This window comes from Pygocentrus nattereri, chromosome 20 (genome assembly GCF_015220715.1).
Source record: "Pygocentrus nattereri isolate fPygNat1 chromosome 20, fPygNat1.pri, whole genome shotgun sequence".
NCBI lineage: Eukaryota > Metazoa > Chordata > Actinopteri > Characiformes > Serrasalmidae > Pygocentrus > Pygocentrus nattereri.
The window spans coordinates 35039239-35059617 of record NC_051230.1 but is presented as its reverse complement, the minus strand read 5'-3'; the positions used below and the strand labels follow the sequence as shown (position 1 = coordinate 35059617).

At 43.6% G+C, this 20379-nt stretch overlaps 2 protein-coding genes across 3 annotated transcripts; both read right to left on the bottom strand.

Annotated features, from left to right (window-relative positions):
• Window positions 1–3400: 3400 nt before the first annotated feature.
• On the bottom strand, window positions 3401–13411 carry LOC119261775. 2 transcript variants are annotated; one of them, XM_037531490.1, is made up of 4 exons: window positions 13041–13406; window positions 9524–9823; window positions 9126–9416; window positions 3401–3682 (listed from the first exon to the last, which is right to left on the bottom strand). In XM_037531490.1, exons 1-4 carry the CDS (start codon window positions 13336–13338, stop codon window positions 3513–3515), a joined length of 1059 nt encoding a protein of 352 aa, XP_037387387.1. In that variant the 5' UTR covers window positions 13339–13406; the 3' UTR covers window positions 3401–3512. The 2 variants fall into 2 exon arrangements, with proteins under 2 accessions (XP_037387387.1, XP_037387386.1); XM_037531489.1 differs by lacking the exon at window positions 3401–3682 and adding an exon at window positions 5979–8643 and having other exon boundaries at window positions 13041–13411.
• A 5043-nt stretch (window positions 13412–18454) lies between these two features.
• On the bottom strand, window positions 18455–20171 carry LOC119261788. The gene is made up of 3 exons (XM_037531526.1): window positions 19898–20171; window positions 19500–19790; window positions 18455–18969 (listed from the first exon to the last, which is right to left on the bottom strand). The coding sequence occupies exons 1-3, from the start codon at window positions 20025–20027 to the stop codon at window positions 18683–18685; spliced, it is 708 nt and encodes a 235-aa protein (XP_037387423.1). The 5' UTR covers window positions 20028–20171; the 3' UTR covers window positions 18455–18682.
• Between the last annotated feature and the right edge of the window lie 208 nt (window positions 20172–20379).

Here is a 20379-nt window from a genome sequence, read left to right as displayed (position 1 = left end):
CTGTGTCTTGAGATTTACTACATTCTCATGACCTTCACATCACAAATAAGACAGATCAGGACATTGATGAACATCTAAACCTGAGTCACAGCTCACTGAGGCAGCATCCAGCACTGAGCAGCAGCACTGAACTTGGACTGAAGTGGAAGCAGGGACCACATTACACCAGAACGCCCATCAGTCCACTGGTTCCCAGCGTCTTTCAGAGTTCATTTCTAAACTCTTTACTGGTTTTAAACGTCTTCCTGGTCTGGCCAGGCTCTACTTTAATGATATGATGGTCAGATGTGTTTGTTCTCAGGCACTTTGGTCCTCTGGTAGCAATCAGTACTGAGGCCCAAAGCCCTGGAATTCACTTCCTGAGCAGCTGCAATCCATTAAGCTCAAGTGAAGCTGGGGAGCTCAGTCCTGGTTCTGGAGATCTGTGTCTCAGCAGAGTTTAGCTTCACCCCTAATCTAAGTCACCCGATCCAGCTAAGAAAGATCTGCAGTGCCTTCAGCAGCGTCTGAATATCAGAGCTAGGGTGGTGGATCTAAACTCTCCAGCTTGGTGGATCTCCAGGACCAGGATTGGACAAGCTTGACTTAATATCTTAAACAGATGTTTATATTTTTTTCAGTTGATTCTGTTTAGCAGAGGTTGACCTGTACAATGACCCATAACAGTGACCCTGAGCTCGTACTGCGCTGTGACAGGAGGATTCCTGAAAGAAGAAAGGAGCTATTTCATTATTATTATCATTATTTTAACATATTATTTGTATTTATGGAGATATTTTAGTTCTTTTCAGTACCGAAACACAGTTCTGCTATCTCGGTCTGCCTCAGGTGTGAGTCGATACTGGCCGGAGCTGAAAGGACGGTACTGCGGCTCTGCGGTCCGGCTCGTATGGGTCATTCACCGGTCTAATGGTGTAAAACACAGTTCATGCACTCACTGTGTGTCCATGAGGTCCTCAAACCAACAGGATTCCCAAAACGACACACAGGATTCCCAAAACAACACACAGGATTCCCGAAACGACACACAGGATTCCCAAAACAAGATCAGTCTTCCGGTCTTCCAGTCTTTCCGGGGTGGTGGTCACGTGTGTCCTGTTCAAGGGCTGCATTGGACACCGACTGCGTCTCGGCAGCGAAGGCTCGGCGGGGATTCGAGTACCTGGAGGCATCAACAGAGAAGCGCACGGCGGCTGCAGTGACGCGTTTAAATAGAAGCTAAATAAACCCGGATAGCAGCGCATGTCGGCCCGCCGGCTTGATCCGGACCCCACGGACTGTTCGCCACTGCTGGTCCCCCTCAGACCCCCCCAGATCACTGTCCCCCCTCGGACCCCCCAGATCACGGTCCTGCACACAAGCTGTAACTAATTTAGTCTCCCCAAACAGATTTTATGCCCAAAGACTTTTATTTTGGAAAATAAACTTCATAAACCACTGCGGGAGAAAAACCTCGGCCTGATGTGAGAAATGACTGTATAGAAACTGTAGCTGCTGGCGCTGAGCTGGACTGAAGCTGTGGCTGATTTAGTCCGGAGACTCTTCGCCTCTCAGTACAAGTGAATCTGTTCACAGCCGGATCCTGACCGCTCCAACATGGCGGCGCTGCAGACGTATCACCACAACCGAGGAGCGCAACGGCGTCGCCTATATTGCAGCTGTGTTTTTAGCATCGCTAGCACCAAAAGTTCTCCCGCCGTGGCCAGTCTGAGCTGAGGTCATTCAGCAGTTGTTCTCTGCAGGGAGGGAACGCAAATATCGCCTCTTGGTTATTAGTGGGGTGATGCCTTACCCACAGCACATGTGGCTTCACAGCCTAAGCTGCATTTCGAGGGCCCATTACAACCTGTCTGTGCAACAGGCGTTTGCTCTTTGGCCTTGTAGGACTTGTTTATGGCACATATGACCGTATTCTACATGTTCTGCACCAAAACAGCTGTTGCCACTAATTCTCCTGAATGACTGAGCTGGTTGTTAATAAAGGTTGTCTACTGTTTTAGCTTCATACTGTATTCTGTGTCTCATTGGGGCAGTCGTGGGCTGGAGGTTAGGGAACCAGCCTCATGACCGGAAGGTCGCCGGTTCGATCCCCAGAGCTGACAGCACATGACTGAGGTGTCCTTGAGCAAGACACCTAACTCCCAACTGCTCCCTGGATAAGTGTGCTCACAGATGGGTTAAATGCACCGGTGAAATTTCCCTGTTGTGGGACTAATAAGGGTCACTTAATCTTAAATTGAGATGCGGTTGAGCTTTGCTGTTGTAACACATTGCTCTGGTGTAGAATTTGTGGCCCACTAGTCCGTGTGGGCGCCGTACAACAGGGGTCCAGTGCACAAGTACTACACTGTTTAATGGAACAACATTGACAAGACTCCTAATGATCACCAACAGAGATGTGAAATAAGACTCCTTCCAGAAAAGTTTGAGGTTTACATGCTAATAAAAGTTTTAAAACTACTAAGCGGCAGAAGTTTAAGTCGTGTTGTTACAACCAGACTGGCTACTAAGCAGAGACATGAAACAGATTCATGGTTGGGACACTTAAAAAGTGAAGTGCATCCAAATCTATAAGAAATTAAGTGACTACAGCTTGATTATTTAAGTCCCATTAAGGGCAGGGCTTTCTGGAAAGCCCTGAAAATCAAATCGCAATTTTTTGTACTACAGTGGTTTCAAGATTAACTCATGCAACGCTGAATATATTTGACTCTACACCCGTTTACAGCAGATACAGTGAATACGGGTCATAATGAAGGCATGAACCAGTTAGGGCATCGTTATCAGTCAGGAACGGGTCAAGACGAGCAGCCTGTTTTTGTTGGATGGGAGCTTTGGCACCACATGTTAGAAATGGTTTCCTTCCTTCCTTCTTCCTTCTCATCTGAGAACAATGTGCAGAGTAGAGTCGTGGGAGAAAACAGGGAACGGAGGTTGAGAAAGACGGGGCTGCCAGAAATTCGCCCTCGCAGGCAGAGGAGTAAGGAACACATCACATTTACTCTCGTTACTGTAACTGAGAACAGTTCTTCCTGTAACGGTAGTTTTTGGAGTAGAATTAAATCACAGTACTTTTACTCTCGAGTTCATTTTTAATGAAATACTTTAATTCTCCTAACGTTACAGAGTAAAAAAAATAAACGATGTGTTTAGTGTATCAGCTCAGAAACCAACACGAACAAAGCGGGGTTAAATTTAAAATAATAAAAATAAAAAAATTTTAATAAAAAATTAAAAAGAAACCAGCCCAAACTAATTTACTATAAAATTAAATGGTGTTTGAAGAAATTCAGAAAAAAGCCGCGTCAGTCTCGACTGCATATGTGGACATATTTCTATATTGAGCTCTATTTACACAAAATTAGGTTAGTTCATCATTTATGTTGAACAGACTCTCCCAAAGTTTTACGCTGCTGCGCTGACGTTGAACCGCGTGCTGCACTGGGTCGGTATGACCAACAAGTTTGACCACTTTCCTTTTCCTCAGTTTAAATTCCACCTGAAGGATCTTCTCATCTTCTGTCTGAGGAACACACTTTCCGCCCAAGAAACATTACCAGAATTCCACCAAGAATCAGACCTATGACCCCGAAAACCCCTGCTCCGATTCCTAATCCTTTGCGATATCCATCTTCACTTCCCTTCTGATATCCATCCATCCATATGGATCTCTGCTGTACATCTAAAGTAGGAGCTAAAACAGAGGAGGTAAATGTGATCAACACTCTTTAGGAAAGTCTTCAGGTTCTACATGAAAGATCAGACTGACGTAACTCAGTGGGAATAAGTGTTGGGTGGTATTACGGTATTACGGTACACGACTGTATTTAAAAATGACGCCAGTATCTAAAAATGATAACATGTCAAATTTCAATCCTCCATCTGAACGACCAGATAAACACATTCCACCTGTTTATACGTTAGAGGAGTCACTGACTGATGGAGTGAGAGCTCACCGATAGGTAGAGAAAGAACAGATCTCAAAAAAATCACTTTGCTTCTCATGGAAAGGGCAAACTGTGATATTGTGCCGGATGCTGTCCACTTTGGAAATCGAGAGGAGAACAGAGTTTCTCTTCATGCAGGAGCTGAACACAACTCAGTCAGGCAAAGCACAAAACTGTCAACTCAAACGGGTCAAAAAGTGCAAATAAGATCTTTCCTCCTCACAGACCAGACAAACGGGAACACTGGGCTACTGTCCGTTTTAGGAAAGTGAAAGCAGCAGTGAGACCTTCATCATGTCATTCAGCACCTGAACCTTTATGTTCTTGCACATGTAACTCAGATGTTTGTAGCCCAGTTTGAGCTGCTTCTGGAGAATCTAATCCTTGTGACATTTGTGAAAAAGTTCCAGATGCTGGAACCAAGCTGATTCTTCAGTGAGCCAGTGAGCTTTAGTCAGCCAGAACTGAGCATGTTCTGGGCTGAGCAGAGCTGCGCTGTGTTTCAATTATACTGTTTCTAATTCTGTATCTTCTCTTCTCTAATGATCAACACAGGCTTTTATTTCTAGCAGAATGACTGTGATTGGTTCTAATGACCACCTTGTCTGTTCTGAGACCTCCCCCTGACTGTTTTGGGGACCAACCCAAAGGGCCCAAAGCCCTGGAATTCACTTCCTGAGCAGCTACAAGCCATTAAACTCACATGAAGCCGGAGAGCTCAGTCCTGGTTCTGAAGATCTATGACCCTGCAGAGTTTAGCTTCACCCCTAATCCAAGTCACTCGATCCAGATAAAAAAGATCTGCCTCAGGTGTGAGTCGTTACTGGTCAGGCCGGAGCTGAAAGGACGGTACTGCGGCACTGCAGTCCGGCTCGTATGGGTCATTTACCGGTCAGAAATTAGGGCATCTTTGTACTCTTAGAAGCAGATGGCTGGAGGTGGGCCAGCATGAAGATAAACAGGAGGTCTGAGAACAATGTGCAGAGTAGAGTTGAGTTGTGAGAGAGGACAGGAAACACTGGCTGAGAAAGTCCTGGCTGCCAAAAATATGCACTCGCAGGCAGAGGAGTAAGTAAACAATTACATTTACTCAGTGGTGTTGTGCATTTCCTGGAGATTGTTCATGCTGTGAATCTGCTGCTCTACCACATCCCAAAGCTGTTCCACTGGATTCAGATCCGATGAGTGGGAAGGCCACTGAATAACACTAAACTCATTATCATGTTCATGAAACCAGTTTGAGACATTTGCTTCATGACCTGGTGCATTATCATGCTGGACGTAGCCATTAGAAGATGGACAAGTGTGGTAAAGAAGGGATAAACATGGTCAGCAACAATACTCAAATAAGCTGTGGCACTGAAGCGATGATCAATTAATGTTACTGGGCCCAAAGTGGGCCAGGAAAACATTCCCTTACCCCATTACACCACCTCCACCAGCCTGGACTGCTCATACATAGCAAGTTGGGTCCAGGGATTCATGGTGTAGGGCCAAATTCTGAGCCTGCCATCTGTGAGCCTCAGCAGAAATCGAGACTCATCAGACCAGGCTACATTTTCTTGTCTTCAACTGTCCAGTTTTGGTTGAGTATGTGCCGAATACAGCCTGAGGTTTCTACTCTTGACTGACAGAAGTGGAACCTGACGTGGTCTTCTGCTGTTGTAGCCCATCCACCTCAGGGTTTGATGTTTTGTGCATCCTGAGATGCTTTTCTTCTCACCACTAATTGTGTAGCGTGGTTATCTGAGTTAACGTAGCTTTTCTGTCAGCTGGAACCAGTCTGGCCATTCTCCACTGACCTCTCATTAACAAGGCATGGAACTGATGCTCATTGGAGATTTTTCTTTATTTCACCGTGAACTCTAGAAACCGCTGCAGCCGAGCATCAATAACAGAGCTGGAACTCTTCAAGGCTGAAAATCACTGGGCTTTATGAATGAACTGAGTTTCTTGCTTCTTATGGCTTCTGATTAGTAAAGTGGGAAATGCTAATGAAGTAGGACAGATTGAAACAGTCTTGTGCAGAAGTTTTAGCACCCATTTGTTTATTTCATCAGTAGTTAAATGGACAGTAAGCACAAGTGTAAACACAGTGCACTGTGTGTATTACAGGAAATGTGGATATAGACGTGCATTAAATGGAACAGAATCTAAAATGAATCAGAGTAAATGTTGTTTACACATAATTATCGAACCATTATCGCTCCTTAATGCTACAACATTCATTTACAGTCCTGTCATTTTACCCTGTGTTATCTATAATATTAATCACTGTAAGGGTCAGACACACTGAATACGTTCCAGAAAGTTCAACAGAAGTGTTTTTCAATCACTAAACACAAAAATTAAAACACACAAACCCCACAAACCCCTTCCACTGTAATAATAATAATAATAATAATAATAATAATAATAATAATGCAATATATTTTATCCATACTGTATTTTTCATGCACTGGCAGCTCTACAGTGTTTTACAGACAGATGATAACGTGTAACAGTAACACAAGAAACAAGATTGTTATGATTATTCTGCAGATCTAAGATCATAAACAGACATTCAGGAGCTTTACGGTCATGTAGCTCTTTAAAAACAGCAGCAGGACTTTAAAGTCTCTCCTAAAAAGTTAGAAAAGCTGAACTTTAACAGTTTTTCTCACACGATAAAAAGCTACTTTAGCGACTGTGTTTCCATTAAACAGAGCTCAGTCTAAGATCACACCCAGGTTTCCTCCTACAGGTTTAGTGTACGAGGCTAAAGAGCCGAACTTAAAGCAGAGTCTTAGTAGCATCAGAGTCCGGTTCTCCTTTTAGCTCGTTTATTACAGCATCAGGAGGTGAAAGGAAACATTTGAACATGGAAAAGGCACAAATATTGTTTTAATGGAGGTAGACCACCATTTTTAGACCACCTCTTTCTGGATTTTGTCCCTTGAGTTTTTAGAGGCGTTTCACCTACATGCACATTATATTATATACAGTAGCATCTTTAATAACAGTGCGTCCAGTAGATTCCAGTAGTGTTTAGTTAATAACCAGCGTTCATGTGTTTAAAGGCTTTGTCTGTGCTCTGAAAGCAGAGCTACATTCAGAGGAAGCTCAACACGCTCTGGTCTGAAAGGACCTTTGGCATTACAGCAGCTACAGTTCAGCAAAAAGGCCTTTGTTAAAGAGCTGCTCAGAACATACAGCTGAAGACCAAGAAGCAGCAGCTCAAAATCTCACACTACAGAAAATTACTACACAACGAAAAGCCAAGCTTAAAATCAGGATCAGTAGCAGTGAAATTAAACCTGTGAGGTGCAAAATAATTGAACAGTTTTCCACAGCCAGTGTAACGTGTTTAAATAAATAAGAATTGTTTAGAATGTCTTGCACCGTTCACTGTATGTGGAGCAGAGTCGTCTCATCAGAAGTTTTTTGAAGATGGAATTATGTTTTAAGTAAAACTCTAGTTCCCATCTTATTTTAACAAAGTATGTTCTGTTTTAAGTGGCATTAATATCATTTTCTGATATCAAATCAATTGAAGGTTAAATATCTTTGTACAGTCAAAGACATCACAGCACCAGCAGCAGAGCCGAGACACTACAGCAGTTTCCCATTCGCCTCCTCCTCACCTGTTGGTGAAAAGTTGTGAGAATTGTTGGGAATTGTTTTATTTTGATTTACTGTCTTTGTTTTAATTGTTATTCATTATTAAACTGTATTAATGCTGAAGGGTTTAAGACGCCACCTCCATTTCTGTTCTCGAGGTTTGAACAGTTACATCAAATGGCCGTACAACACCCCCTAAAGAGGAAGTCCTGGGCAGAACACAGTACGGTCAATACGACAGGACTTCAGTGTCCCACTCTGTTCTGTCTGACTCTACTGGGGGTGGAGGGTCAGTATCAGAGCATGAAAGCTGAGTGTCTGAGCTGCTGATTGGACTGGGGTGAGACTCAGGCAGGTATACTGAGCGCTCACTTTATAATAAAACCATGAATCCTCAATCTGTTCCAGGCAAGATCAAAGATCTTCTACATATTTGAAGCTAAACATGGACAGAAATTTGAAGTGGGATTAGAACGAAGTATTTCAGTGTTAGAAGGACTGAGCCACTCTCTCCTGATTCTCACCATTAATCACTGAATAACACTGAACACACTACTGATGAAATCCCACAACACGTTGGTCTAATCCCAAACTAAAACCTACTGAAGAAACGTTCTTCAGACAGCTGTTTTAGAGGACTGAAGTACTGCTTCTCTCATGAGGTTTAGGAGTTACTGAGACTGTAACAAGACAAATCCGACACAGTCCCGGTGGCTGATCATCACATCAAGCTTCTTTTTCTTCAAGTTTTTTCCAGAAGATGAAGTTGAAGAGAACTTACAGAAGCTGTTTAGTCTTCAGAATTCTGTCTAGCAAGCTCTGGCCAGGGCAACACCACTTTCAGCATCTTCAGCTTGTCGCCCACCTGAGGGATCGTCTCCTATTCTTTCTGAGGGATCTTCTCTTCTCAACCTCAGAAGACGCACCCGCGGCACAGCAAACATTCCGAAAATCACACCAAGAGCCAGAGCTATGACCCCAAAAACGCCTGCTCCGATTCCCAATCCGTTACGATATCCATCTTCACTTCCCTTCTGATACCCATCCCGGTTTCCTTTCTGATATCCATCCTTCCATATCAAGCTCTGCTGTACATCTAAAGTAGGAGATAAAACAGAGGAGATAAATGTGATCAACACTCTTTAGGAAAGTCTTCAGGTTCTACATGAAAGATCAGACTGATAGAACTAATATGAAGCTGATTATTATTCAAACAGAAGATTTGTAGAGACCTCCATTATTCTGAGACCTCCCCCTGACTGTGATTGGTCCTAATCACGACCTTCATTATTCTGAGACCTCCCCCTGACTGTGATTGGTCCTAATCACCCCCTCCATTATTCTGAGACCTCCCTCTGACTGTGGTTGGTCCTAATCACAGCTCCTTAGTTCTGAGATCTCCACAGCAGGCCTGATGGTAGTTCAGTTTCATTTCTTTATTGATTTGCACTGCCAGCTTAATTCAGTTCAGTTCACCACCAGCAGCACATCAGTACAGAAACAGTGCCTGGTAAAACATGGCGAACGCTGGTAAAACACTAAATGCACTTTGGAGAAAGAAAAACACTGAAATCATACCTTGGACGGTCACTGTGTAGGTGTGAATGACCTCTTTATTCCTGCTGTCCATTACAGTATAAACTCCACTGTCAGATGGAGTCATTCTTCTCAGCTCAACACCAGATGTGAGTGATGATCTCTGTGTGTATTCAGGTTTACACTGTAGTGAGGGTCTATCCACTGTACAGATCTGACCACTGGATGGTCCAGGTGTAACTGTACTGTTATAAATCACGTCCACTGGATCTGATACGTCCAGCCTTAGGATCAGAGAATCACCGGCCATCATCTCAACTGTAGTGTTCAAGGCTGAGAGAAAAACAATCAGAAACATCCTGAATTCTGTGCAGATCTGATCTGTAACATCAAATAATGTAAATCTGTTCTATCATTGAGAAAAACAGCTGGACACTTACGCTCAATCTGTAGATGAACATCACAGAGATCTTTACCATCACAGTCACACGTGTACCAGCCTCTCTTACTGAAATCAGCGTCAGTGATGATGAGAGAGAGATTCCCCTTCAGGTACTGATCATGGATCATCTGATATCCCTCCTTCACTGATCTACATGAAGTCTGATCACACTCAGCCAGAGTGTCACTGCGTTTGTGGAACACAGTCCATCTCGCTAAACCAGAGCATCTCTCAGGGCAGGGCAGAGTAGCAGAGTCATGAAGCTTCACCTTCACTGGACCGTTCACTGATTCAGACCCTGAATAATATAAAAGGAACATAAAGAGTCTGTTTGATTAAAAAGGAAATCTCTAATTCTTCTTAAAGTTAAAAGAAGCTAAATGAATTGCTGAAAGTTGAAAATTGCTGAAATTAATGTCTATAAAACGCAGCCGAACTAAGAATCTCCAGCTGAACATCACTGGTTGGTAACAGGGGACCAGGCACTACATGTCAAATGAGCTAAACTGGTACATTTACAGAACTGGTGATTGTCTCTGTGGATCTAAACTGAATAAACTAAACAGGCTCTGTTCAGCTTCACTTACACTTCCTGTTCTCTGTAACTAGATGAGGTCAGCAGGTGGCTAAAAGGCTAACTGGCTGGTTCAGTAAAATTCAGAAGCAGGTCTAAAATTCAGACTTTTACAGAAAGTCTACACCCCCCACACACAACTCCTCTGCTCCACAGGAGCCTTTATGAAGAACAATGTTCTGAAACTTTTAATAGTTTTATGTTCAGATGAAACAAATACAGAACTCTTTGTTAATGATTATTATTAATTATTATTATTAATAATTCAGCTCATTATGTTTGGAGAAAGAAAGGTGGAGCGTGAAGTAGAAAGATACGAGCATCATGATATGGAGCTGCTCGTCTGCAAATGGTACTGGAGCATTACAGACCATTGAAGGAATATGAATGGAGTGATGAATGGAGGGATGAATGGAGCGATGCAGTGGGAGATATCAGAGAAGAATTTAATTTAATCAGTAAAGAACTGCATCTGGGGAGAAGATGGACAGTCAAAAACACAAACAGCCAGAAAAACTCAACACTTGTTTCTAAAAAAGGATGGAGGACGATAAAATTACAGGTCCAGCAGAAGGACCCTGGTACCCCTGGAGAACGTAGTACAGTTTACTGAGGGGAAAAGGCCGACATCAAACCACAATGATGAAAAAAGAAAATGATTTCTTACCTTTGACAGTTTGAAGCTGTAACTGCCAACCAGTCAAAGTACTACAGCCGTTAGTTTGAGGTGCTGGAACACGTTTTTTAGCAGGAGCCTGATTATTTTTTTAAAATATTGTTATTTATACTGTTTCTGTTCATGTTTCTTAGAACAAATATTAAAATATGATGTGTGTTCATTTGAAGAATTTCTCTCTCTTCACTGTATTAACAGCTAGTTTGTCACTAAATTTCAGAAAATATGAGGAATTCATGCTTAACAGACGTTTGTAATTCCAGATGAAGATCATGTTTGTTTAGTCTAGCATGGGCCTAAACATACTGTGGCTGATTTTCTCCTGTTTGGACCTGCACTCATATTTTCATTTAGACCACAGTACTTGTTTCCTGTGATCTTCAGATTTTGAACGTGAATGATGTGCTATATAAAATATGCCATTTTATATAAAACACTATAACGCATATTCATAGACCACGTTAGTAGACCCTGTTTATAAGTAAATTCTCTAGTGTGCATCTCTAGAAAAGGTTTTTAATCAGTTAATACACTGTTTATAAAGGGTTTGTACCTAGTAGATCATATATAAGTTGAAAGATTCCTTAAAACATCTGTGTTTCATTTCATGCGTCTTATAGTTTCGTCAGAATGATGTTGCTTAAAAAGGACCAACGAGCATCCAACAAGTCTGGTTCACAAACCAAAAGTAAAAAAATCAAGAGTAAAATCTTTGAGAACGTCTTAAAGGAGTGATAGTGCAGTACTGACCAGTAGTGAACATAGAGATAACGATCAGGATCAGGACACAGAGATCACGACTGCAGGACTTCACGACTGACCTACAGACACACAAACACACCATCAGTACCAGGTCCAGACTGGCCTTCAGGAGAATTCCACAGACTCATTAATGACGTAAGTCCATCATTTAGGCTGATCTGATCAAATCTGCTACATTAGATAGTTACGTCCTCAGCCAGCCTGCTGGACGATGCTGTAGTGGGTATTTAGACTCTTTCCTGCTGGTTAATCCCCTCCAAGCCTCTCCGACATTTCCAGAACAGAACTTACTCTCCACCTTATTCCTGTGCCCATTTTGCCGGCTTTATATTGTTTCTGAGCTTCACAGAATGGCAACATAACTTAAAAGCTAAAATGCAGAGAACCCAATTAAACAGTTTGAGTTTTATCACTGAGGTGATAGCAGAAAATTTCTCGAGTAGAGAAATTCAAATATGCAGCAAATGTTCAACACAAAACTGCAACTGGACCGAAGCCGTTCTGATCTGCAGGGCGGCTCTTCTCCGTATTCAGTGTGTTATTATACTGTGTCTGAGATTTACTACATTCTCATGACCTTCACATCACAAACAGACAGATCAGGACATTGATGAACATCTAAACCTGAGTCACAGCTCACTGAGGCAGCATCCAGCACTGAGCAGCAGCACTGAATTTGGACTGAAGTGGAAGCAGGGACCACATTACACCAGAACTCCCATCAGTCCACTGGTTCACAGCGTCTTTAAGAGTTCATTTCTAAGCTCTTTACAGGTTTTAAACGTCTTCCTGGTCTGGCCAGGCTCTACGTTAATGATGTGATGGGCAGATGTGTTTGTTCTCAGGCACTTTGGTCCTCTGGTAGCAATCAGTACTGAGGCCCAAAGCCCTGGGATTCACTTCCTGAGCAGCTGCAATCCATTAAGCTCAAGTGAAGCAGGGGAGCTCAGTCCTGGTTCTGGAGATCTGTGTCTCAGCAGAGTTTAGCTTCACCCCTAATCTAAGTCACCTGATCCAGCTAAGAAAGATCTGCAGTGCCTTCAGCAGTGTCTGACTATCAGAGCTAGGGTGGTGGATCTAAACTCTCCAGCTTGGTGGATCTCCAGGACCAGGATTGGACAAGCTTGACTTAATATCTTAAACAGATGTTTATATTTTTTTCAGATGAGCTTTTTTGGAGTTGATCCTGTTTAGCAGAGGTTGACCTGTACAATGACCCATAACAGTGACCCAGAGCTCGTACTGTACTGTGACAGGAGGATTCCTGAAAGAAGAAAGGAGCTATTTCATTATTATTATCATTATTTTAACATAGTATTTGTATTTATGGAGATATTTTAGTTCTTTCCAGTACCGAAGCTCAGCTCTGCTATCTCGGTCTGCCTCAGGTGTGAGTCGTTACTGGTCAGGCCGGAGCTGAAAGGACGGTACTGCGGCTCTGCGGTCCGGCTCGTATGGGTCATTCACCGGTCTAATGGTGTAAAACACAGGTCATGTACTCACTGTGTGTCCATGAGCTCCTCACAACACACAGGATTCCCAAAACAACACACAGGATTCCCGAAACGACACACAGGATTCCCGAAACGACACACAGGATTCCCGAAACGACACACAGGATTCCCAAAACAACACACAGGATTCCCGAAATAACGCACAGAATTCCCAATACAAGATCAGTCTTCCGGTCTTCCAGTCTTTCCGGGGTGGGGGTTACGTGTTTCCTGTTCAATACCTGCATTGGACACCGACTGCGTCCCGGCGGCGAAAGCTCGGCGGGGATTCGAGTACCTGGAGGCATCAACAGAGAAGCGCACGGCGGCTGCAGAGACGCCCCACATCACTGTCCCCCCTCGGACCCCCCAGATCACTGTCCCCCCTCGGACCCCCCAGATCACGGTCCTGCACACAAGCTCTAACTAGTTTAGTCTCCCCAAACAGATTTTATGCACAAAGACTTTTATTTTGGAAAATAAACTTCATAAACCACTGCGGGAGAAAAACCTCGGCCTGATGTGAGAAATGACTGTATAGAAACTGTAGCTGCTGGCGCTGAGCTGGACTGAAGCTGTGGCTGATTTAGTCCGGAGACTCTTCGCCTCTCAGTACAAGTGAATCTGTTCACAGCCGGATCCTGACCGCTCCAACATGGCGGCGCTGCAGCCGTATCGCCTCACAGAGAACAACAGACAGCGCAGCATCTCGGAATGGATATCTGTGGTTCTGCTGTGGAGACGGTACGGAGCCCCTCAGGGGTCAACAGAAATGGTTCCCTCGCAAAATCTGCTTGTATGTATAAAGGCACCTAAATAAAGTGACTATGTGGGAAATGAAGAATAAAGACAGCCTTTGATGTAAAACTCTCTGTAAAACCGTGAAACATAACTGCCTTTTTGAAATTGGGGGACTGGGTATCAATTGTCCATCATCTCTGTATTTCAGTGGAGGTTCTGGCTGTTCTGATCAAGCGTACTGGGAGGTTTGTAACACTGATAGTCTGTCTGAGCGTTCCAGCTCACAGTAACCAGAAAGCTAATGCTTCTCCACAGATCAACGTTAACAGTGTGGATTTCTAAGTCTTTAGATCAGATCTGAAGGAGGAGAAAGAAGAGCAGTCACGGAGGGACTGAGGAAGGGAGTTCCAGAGTTTGGGGGCAGTGGTATTGAAGGACGTCCCTCCTTAGTGGAAAGTCTGGTGCTGGGACAGCAAGTAAGTTATTATAGGAAGACCTGAGAGAGCGAGAGGGAGGGAGAGGGGGGTGTAAGAGCTCAGCAGTTCTCTGGGATAGAGGAGGGTGAGGTTCTGCAGGGCTCTGAAGGTAAGTAGTAAAATTTTATAAAGGGTACCTGAGAGAGGTTTGGGGTGATGTGAGCTGAACGCTGAGTGTGGGTGAGACCTCCAGCTCCAGAGCTCTGAATGTTCTGGAGCTTTAGTACAGACTTTACACTTTTCCTTTATTCTCTGATCCCACCTTAACCTCCCTCTGTCTGGATGTTCTCCGTCAGAGCTCCGGGAGTGCGCTAGAACAAGACACACACACACACACACACACACACACATACACACACATGTGCTTCAGTGTTCAGACGCACTCATTTATTTTCAGAAATTAGGGCATCTTTATGCTCTTAGAAGCAGACATGGCTGGAGGTGGACCAGCATGAAGATAAACAGGAGGTCTGAGAACAATGTGCAGAGTAGAGTTGAGTTGTGAGAGAAGACAGGAAACACTGGCTGAGAAAGTCCTGGCTGCCAAAAATATGCACTCGCAGGCAGAGGAGTAAGTAAACAATTACATTTACTCAGTTGTGTTGTGCATTTCCTGGAGATTGTTCATGCTGTGAATCTGCTGCTCTACCACATCCCAAAGCTGTTCCACTGGATTCAGATCCGATGAGTGGGAAGGCCAATGAATAACACTAAACTCATTATCATGTTCATGAAACCAGTTTGAGACATTTGCTTCATGACCTGGTGCATTATCATGCTGGACGTAGCCATTAGAAGATGGACAAGTGTGGTAAAGAAGGGATAAACATCAGATTCAGAAACAGGGATTCATGGTGTAGGGCCAAATTCTGACCCTGCCATCTGTGAGCCTCAGCAGAAATCGAGACTCATCAGACCAGGCTACATTTTTTTGTCTTCAACTGTCCAGATTTGGTTGAGTATGTGCCGAATACAGCCTCAGGTTTCTACTCTTGACTGACAGAAGTGGAACCTGATGTGGTCTTCTGCTGTTGTAGCCCATCCACCTCAGGGTTTGATGTTTTGTGCATCCTGAGATGCTTTTCTTCTCACCACTATTTGTGTAGCGTTGTTATCTGAGTTAACGTAGCCTTTCTGTCAGCTGGAACCAGTCTGGCCATTCTCCACTGACCTCTCATTAACAAGGCATGGAACTGATGCTCATTGGAGATTTTTCTTTATTGCAGCGTGAACTCTAGAAACCGCTGCAGCTGAGCATCAATAACAGAGCTGGAACTCTTCAAGGCTGAAAATCACTGGGCTTTATGAATGAACTGAGTTTCTTGCTTCTTATGGCTTCTGATTAGTAAAGTGGGAAATGCTAATGAAGTAGGACAGATTGAAACAGTCTTGTGCAGAAGTTTTAGCACCCATTTGTTTATTTCATCAGTAGTTAAACGGACAGTAAGCACAAGTGTAAACACAGTGCACTGTGTGTATTACAGGAAATGTGGATATAGACGTGCATTAAATGGAACAGAATCTAAAATGAATCAGAGTAAATGTTGTTTACACATAATTATCAAACCATTATCGCTCCTTAATGCTACAAAATTCATTTACAGTCCTGTCATTTTACCCTGTGTTATCTATAATATTAATCACTGTAAGGGTCAGACACACTGAATACGTTCCAGAAAGTTCAACAGAAGTGTTTTTCAATCACTAAACACAAAAATTAAAACACACAAACCCCACAAACCCCTTCCACTGTAATAATAATAATAATAATAATAATAATAATAATAGTAATAATGCAATATATTTTATCCATACTGTATTTTTCATGCACTGGCAGCTCTACAGTGTTTTACAGACAGATGATAATGTGTAACAGTAACACAAGAAACAAGATTGTTATGATTATTCTGCAGATCTAAGATCATAAACAGACATTCAGGAGCTTTACGGTCATGTAGCTCTTTAAAAACAGCAGCAGGACTTTAAAGTCTCTCCTAAAAAGTTAGAAAAGCTGAACTTTAACAGTTTTTCTCACACGATAAAAAGCTACTTTAGCGACTGTGTTTCCATTAAACAGAGCTCAGTCTAAGATCACACCCAGGATTCCTCCTACAGGTTTAGTGTACGAGGCTAAAGAGCCGAACTTAAAGCAGAGTCTTAGTACCATCAGAGTCCGGTTCTCCTTTTAGCTCGTTTATTACAGCATCAGGAGGTGAAAGGAAACATTTGAACATGGAAAAGGCACAAATATTGTTTTAATGGAGGTAGACCACCATTTTTAGACCACCTCTTTCTGGATTTTGTCCCTTGAGTTTTTAGAGGCGTTTCACCTACATGCACATTATATTATATACAGTAGCATCTTTAATAACAGTGCGTCCAGTAGATTCCAGTAGTGTTTAGTTCATAACCAGCGTTCATGTGTTTAAAGGCTTTGTCTGTGCTCTGAAAGCAGAGCTACATTCAGAGGAAGCTCAACACGCTCTGGTCTGAAAGGACCTTTGGCATTACAGCAGCTACAGTTCAGCAAAAAGGCCTTTGTTAAAGAGTTGCTCAGAACATACAGCTGAAGACCAAGAAGCAGCAGCTCAAAATCTCACACTACAGAAAATTACTACACAACGAAAAGCCAAGCTTAAAATCAGGATCAGTAGCAGTGAAATTAAACCTGTGAGGTGCAAAATAATTGAACAGTTTTCCACAGCCAGTGTAACGTGTTTAAATAAATAAGAATTGTTTAGAATGTCTTGTACCGTTTACTGTATGTGGAGCAGAGTCGTCTCATCAGAAGTTTTTTGAAGATGGAATTATGTTTTAAGTAAAACTCTAGTTCCCATCTTATTTTAACAAACTATGTTCTGTTTTAAGTGGCATTAATAACATTTTCTGATATCAAATCAATTAAAGGTTAAATATCTTTGTACAGTCAAAGACATCACAGCACCAGCAGCAGAGCCGAGACACTACAGCAGTTTCCCATTCGCCTCCTCCTCACCTGTTGGTGAAAAGTTGTGAGAATTGTTGGGAATTGTTTTATTTTGATTTACTGTCTTTGTCCATCCATCCATCCATCCATTATCTTCCGCTTCTCCGGGGTTCGGGTCGCGGGGGCAGCATCCTAAGCAATGAAGCCCAGACCTCCCTTTCCCCAGCCACTTCCACAAGCTCTCCAAGGGGGATTCCGAGGCGCTCCCAGGCCAGCTGGGCGATATAGTCGCGCCAGCGTGTCCTGGGTCTTCCCCGGGGTCTCCTCCCAGGTGGACTCGCCTGTGACACCTCCCGAGGGAGGCGTCCAGGAGGCATCCTAACCAGATGCCCGAACCACCTCAGCTGGCTCCTCTCGACGTGAAGAAGCAGCGGCTCTACTCCGAGTCCCTCCCGGATGACTGAACTTCTCACCCTATCTCTCAGGGAGAGTTCCAAGTTCCAAAAGCCAATTTCAGCAACCGAGGATCAGAACGCCAAGGCCCACGCCTTTGGACACTGCCCGATCCACAACGCACCGAACCCCTACTACTGCCCCTCCCATTGGTGGTGGGTCGATGGGAGGGGGGACTCATGTAACTCCTTCGGGCTGGGCCCGGCCGGGCACCATGAGTAAATGCCCGGCCACCAGACGCTCGCTGGCGAGCCCCTCCCCCAGGCCTGGCTCCAGGGTGGGGCCCCGGTAACCCTGTTCCGGGCAGGGTACACAAGTACCCTGTCTTTGTTTTAATTGTTATTCATTATTAAACTGTATTAATGCTGAAGGGTTTAAGACGCCACCTCCATTTCTGTTCTCGAGGTTTGAACAGTTACACCAAATGGCCGTACAACACCCCCTAAAGAGGAAGTCCTGGGCAGAACACAGTACGGTCAATACGACAGGACTTCGGTGTCCCACTCTGTTCTGTCTGACTCTACTGGGGGTGGAGGGTCAGTATCAGAGCATGAAAGCTGAGTGTCTGAGCTGCTGATTGGACTGGGGTGAGACTCAGGCAGGTATACTGAGCGCTCACTTTATAATAAAACCATGAATCCTCAATCTGTTCCAGGCAAGATCAAAGATCTTCTACATATTTGAAGCTAAACACGGACAGAAATTTGAAGTGGGATTAGAACGAAGTATTTCAGTGTTAGAAGGACTGAGCCACTCTCTCCTGATTCTTACCATTAATCACTGAATAACACTGAACACACTACTGATGAAATCCCACAACGTGTTGGTCTAATCCCAAACTAAAACCTACTGAAGAAACGTTCTTCAGACAGCTGTTTTAGAGGACTGAAGTACTGCTTCTCTCATGAGGTTTAGGAGTTACTGAGACTGTAACAAGACAAATCCGACACAGTCCCGGTGGCTGATCATCACATCAAGCTTCTTTTTCTTCAAGTTTTTTCCAGAAGATGAAGTTGAAGAGAACTTACAGAAGCTGTTTAGTCTTCAGAATTCTGTCTAGCAAGCTCTGGCCAGGGCAACACCACTTTCAGCATCTTCAGCTTGTCGCCCACCTGAGGGATCGTCTCCTATTCTTTCTGAGGGATCTTCTCTTCTCAACCTCAGAAGACGCACCCGCGGCACAGCAAACATTCCGAAAATCACACCAAGAGCCAGAGCTATGACCCCAAAAACGCCTGCTCCGATTCCCAATCCGTTACGATATCCATCTTCACTTCCCTTCTGATACCCATCACTGTTTCCTTTCTGATATCCATCCTTCCATATCAAGCTCTGCTGTACATCTAAAGTAGGAGATAAAACAGAGGAGATAAATGTGATCAACACTCTTTAGGAAAGTCTTCAGGTTCTACATGAAAGATCAGACTCATAGAATTAATATGAAGCTGATTATTATACAAACAGAAGATTTGTAGAGACCTCCATTATTCTGAGACCTCCCCTGGCTGTGATTGGTCCTAATCACCACCACGTTTGTTCTCAGACCTCCCCTGACTGGGATTGGTCCTAATGACCACCTCCATTGTTCTGAGACCTCCCCCTGACTGTGGTTGGTCCTAATCACCCCCTCCATTATTCTGAGACCTCCCCCTGACTGCGGTTGGTCCTAATCACAGCTCCTTAGTTCTGAGATCTCCACAGCAGGCCTGATGGTAGTTCAGTTTCATTTCTTTATTGATTTGCACTGCCAGCTTAATTCAGTTCAGTTCACCACCAGCAGCACATCAGTACAGAAACAGTGCCTGGTAAAACATGGCGAACGCTGGTAAAACACTAAATGCACTTTGGAGAAAGAAAAACACTGAAATCATACCTTGGACGGTCACTGTGTAGGTGTGAATGACCTCTTTATTCCTGCTGTCCATTACAGTATAAACTCCACTGTCAGATGGAGCCATTCTTCTCAGCTCAACACCAGATGTGAGTGATGATCTCTGTGTGTATTCAGGTTTACACTGTAGTGAGGGTCCATCCACTGTACAGATCTGACCACTGGATGGTCCAGGTGTAACTGTACTGTTATAAATCACGTCCACTGGATCTGATACGTCCAGCCTTAGGATCAGAGAATCACCGGCCATCATCTCAACTGTAGTGTTCAAGGCTGAGAGAAAAACAATCAGAAACATCCTGAATTCTGTGCAGATCTGATCTGTAACATCAAATAATGTAAATCTGTTCTATCATTGAGAAAAACAGCTGGACACTTACGCTCAATCTGTAGATGAACATCACAGAGATCTTTACCATCACAGTCACACGTGTACCAGCCTCTCTTACTGAAATCAGCGTCAGTGATGATGAGAGAGAGATTCCCCTTCAGGTACTGATCATGGATCATCTGATATCCCTCCTTCACTGATCTACATGAAGTCTGATCACACTCAGCCAGAGTGTCACTGCGTTTGTGGAACACAGTCCATCTCGCTAAACCAGAGCATCTCTCACAGCAGGGCAGAGTAGCAGAGTCATGAAGCTTCACCTTCACTGGACCGTTCACTGATTCAGACCCTGAATAATATAAAAGGAACATAAAGAGTCTGTTTGATTAAAAAGGAAATCTCTAATTCTTCTTAAAGTTAAAAGAAGCTAAATGAATTGTTGAAAGTTGAAAATTGCTGAAATTAATGTCTATAAAACGCAGCCGAACTAAGAATCTCCAGCTGAACATCACTGGTTGGTAACAGGGGACC